We start from the raw sequence: 8,874 nt of genomic DNA on the forward strand, positions 1-8,874 counted from the left end.
TCTCTTTCAATAATGGCAGGGATGGAGGAGGTCTTTATACTAGTGAGATTGCTAAAGCGAACACCGCTATCTTTAATTTTGCCCAACCTAGATCGAGGCACAGACACGGTCTCAATGGGGATAGCTGAGCTGACTACACTGACTGTGCTAGTGGCAGACTCCACTAAGCTGGCAGGCTGGCTAACAGCCTGCTGCCTGGCCTGCACATTACACGTTTTAAGATTAGAGTAATTAAGCTATTAATAACCTCACTCAATTATATTTTACCAATAGTCTCCAGTATTGATTCGCAAAATGACAACTGTTATTAACTAGTCATCAGTTTCTTGCATGTGCGGAGCCCAGCTAATTTAACGCTCTTGATTTAGCTAACTTACCGTGTGGCTCAGTTGGTAGAGCATGGTGTTTGCAACGCCAGGGTTGTGGGTTCGATTCCCACGGGGGACCAATACGGAAAAACAATGTATGAAATGTATGCATTCACTACTGTAAGTCGCTCTGGATAAGAGCGTCTGCTAAATGACTAAAATGTAAAAATGTTACTGTTCCTCAGCATGTTAACGGAAAATAGCTAGCCAAACAGTTAATGCCCAGTACAAAACGCTTTAATATCTAATTTATGCATAACATTAAACTATATATTCAGAACTTCCTTTTCTATCTCGGTGGCGTTATAAAAGTTTCAACAACGAATCTTTACTTAACGTTCGCTACATTAACACAAGCGTTGAAGTCCTTTCCAAATCACCTCCAGTCCAACGTCTGCTTCTCATTTTGAACCTAATTTACTAAGCCATCTGACAGACCAATAAACGCGACTTTGAAAAACCCATCTCGACACTTGATCCCACCTACTCGGCTCCAATTGGAAACGGCAGGATGTGGTGGTCTATCTTAAGTAGAACATCATTGGTTGTGTACCATATTAGTGAGTGTAGTGTGGTAGGGTATTTATTTATTACATTTTTCAAGCAAAGTATAAGGGAATTGTACTCCAGTCTGGTAGGTGGCGGTAATGCAAAAAATTGGATGCCAACCGCTGTTAAAACCTCAGAAGAAGGTTACACGCCATACACACACCTACTCAAGGAAGGAAGTCAGAAGGGAGGTTACGGTTGGAACGGCAGTCAACGGCTCTACAAAAAGGCACATTTTACCTGTTTACAAACTAAAGTTTTGTGTTGGGGTCAAAAAAATCTACAAAGAATAAAGGTAAACCGTCAATCAGAAAGGAAGAGTGTCTCTGGACAACTGTCAGCGTATAAAAAGGAGCATTTTGAAGAAAGCGAAAATAAAAACTTTACGCGTTTTCTTAAGGGGCCTGCAGATCCGACAGCGACACCATGGCTGAATGTGGTTGGGATGAGGAGATGTCAGAGAGTCCATCCTTCCTTCAGGAGGACCTGACCTGTCCGGTCTGTAAAGATCTTTACCGGGGGCCCGTTCTTCTTTCTTGCAGCCACAGCTTCTGCAAGGAGTGTTTGGAGCAATGCTGGAAGGGGCCGGAGCAGAAGTGTCCCGTGTGCAGGAAGAGCTGTGACGGCGAGCAACCAATATCCAACCGGGCGCTGATGGCCGCTACCGAGTCCTTTCAGAAGGAGAAGCGCTGGCGGGGACCGAACGCAATCAGTAAAGTGCCTCTTTGTAACCTGCATCGTTTGGCGTTTCAACTTTACTGCGTAAAGGACGAGGAGCCCGTGTGTGTCGACTGTGTCCCTCTTCATCGGGCTCATGAGCTGCTGCCACTGAACGAGGGGGCGCCGTTGTGTCAGGTGAGAGTGAGGAGATTCGATTATCTGGGAAGGGTTTCCAGGTGAGAGGAGTTTGTTTGGGTGAAAAGTAGTTGCATTCGTTTTGGAACCCGTTTGCCTCCCTGGCTTGAGCCAGATGCCCGCTCTGGCCGACGGCGAAGTCGGCTCAAAACAAAAGTGGCACGCGGAGTATTAATATAATGCAGTGTTTTGACATGCAAAGTGATTGATTTAGATTTTTTTTTTTTTACATTTATCTGCCTTCGCAATGATAACTGTGTTTCTAAACGAGGCACCATGCTGCCTTGTTGACATGACCAAGCGCTGCAGATTACTGTTCAGTTGAGAAGGGCACTCCTCCCTCACCGCTTTTGCACTTTATAGATGGTTTGAAGTCAGATACAAATATGATTCCTGGCCATGGACTTGTGTCTGAACTGCTGTGTCTAGCGAAAAAGTTGGATCATGTTATACTTTGAGGCTTTAAGTGTTCTTACACTGATTTTGAACATTCAAAGCAACTAGAAAACGTCCATAGCAGACCTTTTCTTCTTCCATATTTTATTGGCGGACTACATCCAAAAGGGGTATTGTCACCACCTACTGGGTGGGGTAGAACTGAGATAAAAGAAATGTACTACTAATACAAAATAAAACGCACAAAAAACACACAAAAAAGTCAATGTACTCCTTCACTTAGTCAAATGTACTCAGATCCCGACACAGGTTCTGGGGCCTGAGAGGGGGAGAATTCCAGACATTCCCTGCAATGTTTCAGATGTGAAATCCTGGAGTTCTAAGAACATTAGCTGCTTTCACAATGATTTCCAGTTTCTTAGATTTTTTAAAATTGTTTTGTTTGTCCTGTACAAATAATCACCTGCGTCAGATGCAATGAACGCAACAAAATCTAAATTCTTCACGATTAGTGTTTCTGGATCTTTCAACTGACTGACATCCACAGACTTTTGGGCATCCACTGCCATAGCTTCATCATCTCTACTCGCTGCGTCAACAATTTTCACAGACTGCAAAGGAGACCTTCACAACAGCCCTGATCCTTCCTACTTCAACCTCTTCCATCCTAACAGGGCACTCAGGGAACTCTGGAATGTGATTCCCATCACAATGGCAACATTGTGCGTCCTCAGACTCTTCAACAATGATATTCTGTTTGCAAACACTTGACACATGGCCAAACTTTTTACATTTATGACATTGAAGTTGCTTTTGTACATAAACTCGCACCACATATCTCATATCCCAGCTTTACATGGGTTGGGAGAAATTCTTCATCAAACGTCAATAACACAAAGGCTTTCCTCCTTTCCATTCACAGTGCGGGTTAAGCAACGTGAATCAACTATTCCTGGCATGTTAATCTTAAACCATGAAGCCTCAATATCCATAGAGATGCCAGATATGACACCTTTTATTGGTGACTTACTCCGATAATCATTGCATTCCACTAAATGTGTCGATAATTTGTGCATTATCCATTTGTTCTTTTGACACACATGAAATCGACATCATACCACTCCTGGTCTCTCTGACTCCACTTCTCCCAATGCATCCTTTGCCATCTTTGTGACCACAAATGGGTTTCCTCAAAAAACATCCTTGCTCACGAATCGCGGTCCAACAACAAATGAGGCATTATCATACTGAGGCTTATCTTGATTTACAACTTTAGCCCTTTTTTACCTCCATTCTTAGAAATGTCAGTATTCCAATCATTTCATCTATCTTCACTCACACCAACAGAATCAAGCATTGCTTCTGGTTCTGCCATTGCTCTCCCTCCCCAAGTTAGTGATTACAACAATAAAACTTTCCCGGCAGGCATTGTTGTCACCTTAGCTTGCTACATAACTTCTGAGTGATAGGAACCACGAGCACCACCACCAATCAGCCAACACCATTGTGGACACACGCATCGTTACTATGACAACTAGCGTAGCCATGTCAGACTGCTGTCTGAACACGCATCTGATTTGGTCACTTGTAACTTGCTGTTCGGACAGTCAGTGTTCCTAAACAGATTTGAGCATTAAGGCCTGCAGTGTGAACAAGGCTTTATTGTCCCTTAGTCAACACCCAATAGCTTAGGACCTGAAACAAATACTGCAAATAAGTTGCTGTATGTTTTTTATTATCTGGTAGTCAATAGATCACAAACTATTATGCATATTAATTTTTGTTTTATGTGTTCTATTGCAGGAAGAACTGGCCATTAAAGTCAACATATTGGAGGAGAAAGTGGAGACCTTCAAGAGAATGAAAAAGAAATACTCAAACACAGTTGATTTCATGAAGGTACTATAATACTGTCTCTGCTTGACCTGCTGACATCTACACTGTAGGGCCTATCCATGACCATGACTAATGCACACCTGTCAATGTCATGTGGATAGATCTTGGTGACGGTTTTGTGTAAGATAATGATATTTGTTAGACCTCTTTGATGCCCTCACTAGTTCTGTCTAGACGTGTGTAGCCTATCCAGAGCCCAACAGTTTGATGTTCATCATTGTTCTGTAATGTGATATGTGAACCAACCTATTTGACTGGTTACGAGTAGGGACAGACTGAGATTCCTTGACCCACCAGAAAGAATTGGAAGTAACAAAATAGTTGACTGTAGATCAAACCTAGGGCCTGGAGTCCTGACAAGGAAAAAGTCCAAGAAAGCCTCTAGAGGATTCTATAATTACAGCCTATAGATGAGTAATGTTGTGTGAGATATAAATGACGAGAGCTATGTCAGTATCATTACAAAATGTCACTCTTCCTCCAACCTCTCTCGTACCCAGAGCCAGGCCGAGCAGGCAGAGAAGCAGATCAAGGCAGAGTTTGAGAGGCTCCGTCAGGTGCTGTGTGCAGAGGAGGCTGCCAGGCTGAAGGCCCTGGCAGACGAGGAGGAGGACAAGAGATCCAGAATGGAGGAAAGGATCAGCTCCTTGACCAGTGACATTGCTGCCCTCACTAAGCTGGTCCAAACCGTAAAGAGGGAGATGGGGGCGGAGGATTTAACCTTCTTGCAGGTAAGCAGGAGGGGTCTCCCTCGGGGGGTTGTGGGTCGCCCTCTCTCATCCTAACTCTACATTGTCACTATGCATGACAGTGAGACCTTTTTGAATGCATGCATTTGTCAATCGTATTCACAATGAACTAATGGATTCAATTGTGTTGTTTTTCAGAACTTCCAAGCCTTAAAGAAAAAGTAAGTACAGTAACATCCTATCAGTTGCCCAACAGTTTGTGTACCCTCCCTCTAATATGGTCATCATCTAGGATGTCATGTTTTCACAGAGCCCAGTGGCCTCGTGAAGACCCCCAGAATCCCTCAGATGCTCTCCTGAACATGGCTAAGCACGTGGGCTCTCTGGGCTACAGCATTTGGAAGAGCATGCAGGCTCACGTCACATGCCGTGAGTACATGTACTGAAGGTTTAGGTTAGGGTTTTAACTTGCTACATAAGTTATGACACACAATAAAATGGGTGTGGATGGCTATATAACGTGTAATGGGGTCAATGTTGTGAATGAAGGAGGAAACACTTTGAGCAACAGTTACGCTTCAGTCATAATGTTTTGTAACACGTCTCCCTCTCTCTCTCCAGTCCCAGTGGTGATGGACCCTAACACGGCCTCTCCCTGGCTTTCCATGTCCCCAGACCTGGCCAGCGTACGGGACAGCCCAGAGCGCCAGTCCCTCCCGGACAACCCTGAGCGCTTCGACCCCTGTGTCTTTGTCCTTGGAGCTGAGGGCTTCCGCTCCGGCAAGCACCGCTGGGAGGTCCATGTGGGAGACAACCCGAAGTGGATCCTGGGAATCTGTAATGAGTCTGTGGCTCGCAAGAGGAAGTTCACCGTGTCCACAGACAGGGGCGTGTGGACCATCGGGCTGAGCAAAGGGGTGTACAACGCGCTGACGGGCAAACGCACAGTGCTGGTCGTGGAGAGTCGGCCAGAGCGGGTCCGGGTCAAGCTAAACATGGATAAGGGGGAGGTGTCATTTTGGGATGCAGGCAACGGTGGGAAGCACCTGTGCACCTTCACACATGAGTTTACAGAGAGAGTGTTCCCCATATTTGGTCCTGGGCTCCACACCACCCCGATGGAGGTTAACCCGGCCAAGGTGACCATTCATACTGTGTGACAGGCCAGTGTGACAGTCACTACAGCTTGCTAAGTGTCTGGTTCAATAGCCGATGGGCAGTAGTAGTACTCGCTTGGATAGAGGTCACATGTTATGGTCAGAAGGTAGCCTAAGATGTGCACTTGAATAGATGGTGTGGTTGTATTCTAGTAATTTTACTGTGGCTATAGGTTTGCTTTGAGGTTTGGATCAAGGCTTTTTGTGTGGTCACAATCATCTTTGAAAATGTGCCATAGCAGTATTCCTATGCTTTCCATAGGATGTACAGTATGCAGGCATTTATTACATGAGGGATTTTTTTTACACTGATTTTCTTTAACTGGTATGTTTAGATAGATTTTCTAGGACTAGAGGGGATCCAGTGGTAAGAACGTATTTTCTGTCAAATTTAGCTACGTTCTGAGATTTATTGGTATGTTTGCTGATTTAATTATGTATCGGTATGGAATTATATGAACAAAAAAAATCAAATGTTATGTCACATGCGCCGAATACAACTGGTGTAGACTTTACCGTGAAATGCTTGCTTACCAGCCCTACCCAACAATGCAGAGTTTAAAAATCAAAATAAAATAGTAACACGAGGAATAAAATACACAAGAATGGAGCTATATACAGAGAGTACCAGATCAATGGGTACGAGGTATTTGAGGTCGATATGTATATGTACACGTCTTCCCTGTGGCTCAGTTGGTAGAGCATGGTGTTTGCAACGCCAGCATGGTGTGTGCAACACCAGGGTTGTGGGTTCGATTCCCACGGGGGGCCAGTACCAAAAAAAATGCATGAGAAATGAAATGTATGAAAATGTATGCATTCACTACTGTAAGTCGCTCTGGATAAGAGCGTCTGCTAAATTACTGAAATGTACATGAAGGCAAGGTAAAGGGACTGGGCATCAGGATATATAAGAGTAAAATAAAGAACAGAGCAGCAACAGTCAATGAGTGCAAAAGTGTGTGTGGAAGTGTCAATGTAGTGTGTTTGTGTGAAAATATATATATATACATAAATATACAGTGCATTCGGAAAGTATTCAGACCCCTTTTTCCACAATTAGTTATGCTACAGCCTTATTCCAAAATCTATTAAATCATTTTTCCCCCCCTCAATCTACACAATACCCCATAATGACAAAGCAAAAACAGGTCTGTAGAAAGTTTTGAAAAATGTATTACAAATTAAAAAACTATCACATTTACATAAGTATTCAGACCCTTTAGTCAGTACTTTGTTGAAGCACGTTTGGCAGCGATTTCAGCCTCGAGTCTCCTTTCATATGATGCTACAAGCTTGTATTTGGGGAGTTTCTCCCCTTCTTCTCTGCAGATCCTCCCAAGCTCTGGCAGGTTGAATGGGGAGCCGTCGCTGCACAGCTATTTTCAGGTCTCTCCAGAGATGTTCGATCGGGTTCAAGTCCAGGCTCTGGCTTGGCCACTCAAGGACATTGAGACTTGTCCTGAAGCCACTCCTGCGTTGTCTTGGCTGTGTGCTTAGGGTCGTTGTCCCAGTCTGAGGTCCTGAACGCTCTGGAGCAGGTTTTCATTAAGAATCTCTCTGTACTTTGCTCCGTTCATCTTTCCCTCGTACCTGGATAGTCGCCCAGTCCCTTCCGCTGAAAAACATCCCCACAGAATGATGATGCTGCCACCCCCATGCTTCACCGTAGGGATGGTGCCAGGTTTTCTCCAGATGGGACACTTGGCATTCAGGCCAAACAGTTCAATCTTAGTTTCATCAGACCAGAGAATGTTGTTTCTCATGGTTTAAGAGTCCTTTAGGTGCCTTTTGGCAAACTCCAAGCAGGCTGTCATGTGCCTTTTACTGAGGAGTGGCTTTTGTCTGGCCACTCTACCATAAAGGCCTGATCGGTGGAGTGCTGCGCAGATGGTTGTTCTTCTGTAAGGTTCTCCCAACTCTGGAGCTCTGTCAGAGTGACCATCGGGTTCTTGGTCACCACCCTAACCAAGGCCCTTCTCCCCCGATTGCTCAGTTTGGCCGGGTGGCCAGCTCTAGGATAAGTCTTGTTGGTTCCAAACTTCTTCCATTTAAGAATGATAGAGGCCACTGTGTTCTTGGGCACCTTCAATGCTGCAGAAATATGTTGGTACCCTTCCCCAGATGTGTGCCTCGACACAGTCCTTTCTCGGAGCTCTACGGACTGTTACTTCGACCTCATGGCTTGGTTTTTGCTCTGACATGCACTGTCAACTGTGGGACCTTATATAGACAGATATAGACAGGTGTGTGCCTTTCCAAATGATGTCCAATCAATTCAATTTACCACATGTGGACTCCAATCAAGTTGTAGAAACATCTCAAGGACGATCAATGGAAACAGGATGCACCTGAACTCAATTTTGAGTCTCATAGCAAAGGGTCTGAAGACTGATGTAAATAAGGTATTTCTGTTTAAAAAAAATGTATACATTTGCAAAAATAAAGAAAACGTTTTGCTTTGTCCTGATGGGGTATCGTGTGTAAATTGATGAGGATATTAAAAAAAAATATATATATATACACTGCTCAAAAAAATAAAGGGAACACTTAAACAACACATCCTAGATCTGAATGAAAGAAATAATCTTATTAAATACTTTTTTCTTTACATAGTTGAATGTGCTGACAACAAAATCACACAAAAATAATCAATGGAAATCCAATTTATCAACCCATGGAGGTCTGAATTTGGAGTCACACTCAAAATTAAAGTGGAAAACCACATTACAGGCTGATCCAACTTTGATGTAATGTCCTTAAAACAAGTCAAAATGAGGCTCAGTAGTGTGTGTGGCCTCCACGTCCCTGTATGGCCTCCCTACAACGCCTGGGCATGCTCCTGATGAGGTAGCGGATGGTCTCCTGAGGGATCTCCTCTCAGACCTGGACTAAAGCATCTGCCAACTCCTGGACAGTCTGTGGTGCAACGTGGCGTTGGTGGATGGAGCGAGACATGATGTC

At 44.1% G+C, this 8,874-nt stretch overlaps 1 protein-coding gene across 1 annotated transcript; it reads left to right on the forward strand.

The window, feature by feature from the left end:
• The first annotated feature begins 1,091 nt into the window (after positions 1-1,091).
• Positions 1,092-6,857, forward strand: LOC106596675 (nuclear factor 7, brain). The gene is made up of 6 exons (XM_045712942.1): positions 1,092-1,772; positions 3,972-4,067; positions 4,565-4,795; positions 4,952-4,974; positions 5,064-5,182; positions 5,375-6,857. Exons 1-6 carry the CDS (start codon positions 1,344-1,346, stop codon positions 5,911-5,913), a joined length of 1,437 nt encoding a protein of 478 aa, XP_045568898.1. The 5' UTR covers positions 1,092-1,343; the 3' UTR covers positions 5,914-6,857.
• Positions 6,858-8,874: the final 2,017 nt, after the last annotated feature.

The sequence above is a fragment of the Salmo salar genome, chromosome ssa02 (assembly GCF_905237065.1).
Source record: "Salmo salar chromosome ssa02, Ssal_v3.1, whole genome shotgun sequence".
Lineage (NCBI taxonomy): Eukaryota > Metazoa > Chordata > Actinopteri > Salmoniformes > Salmonidae > Salmo > Salmo salar.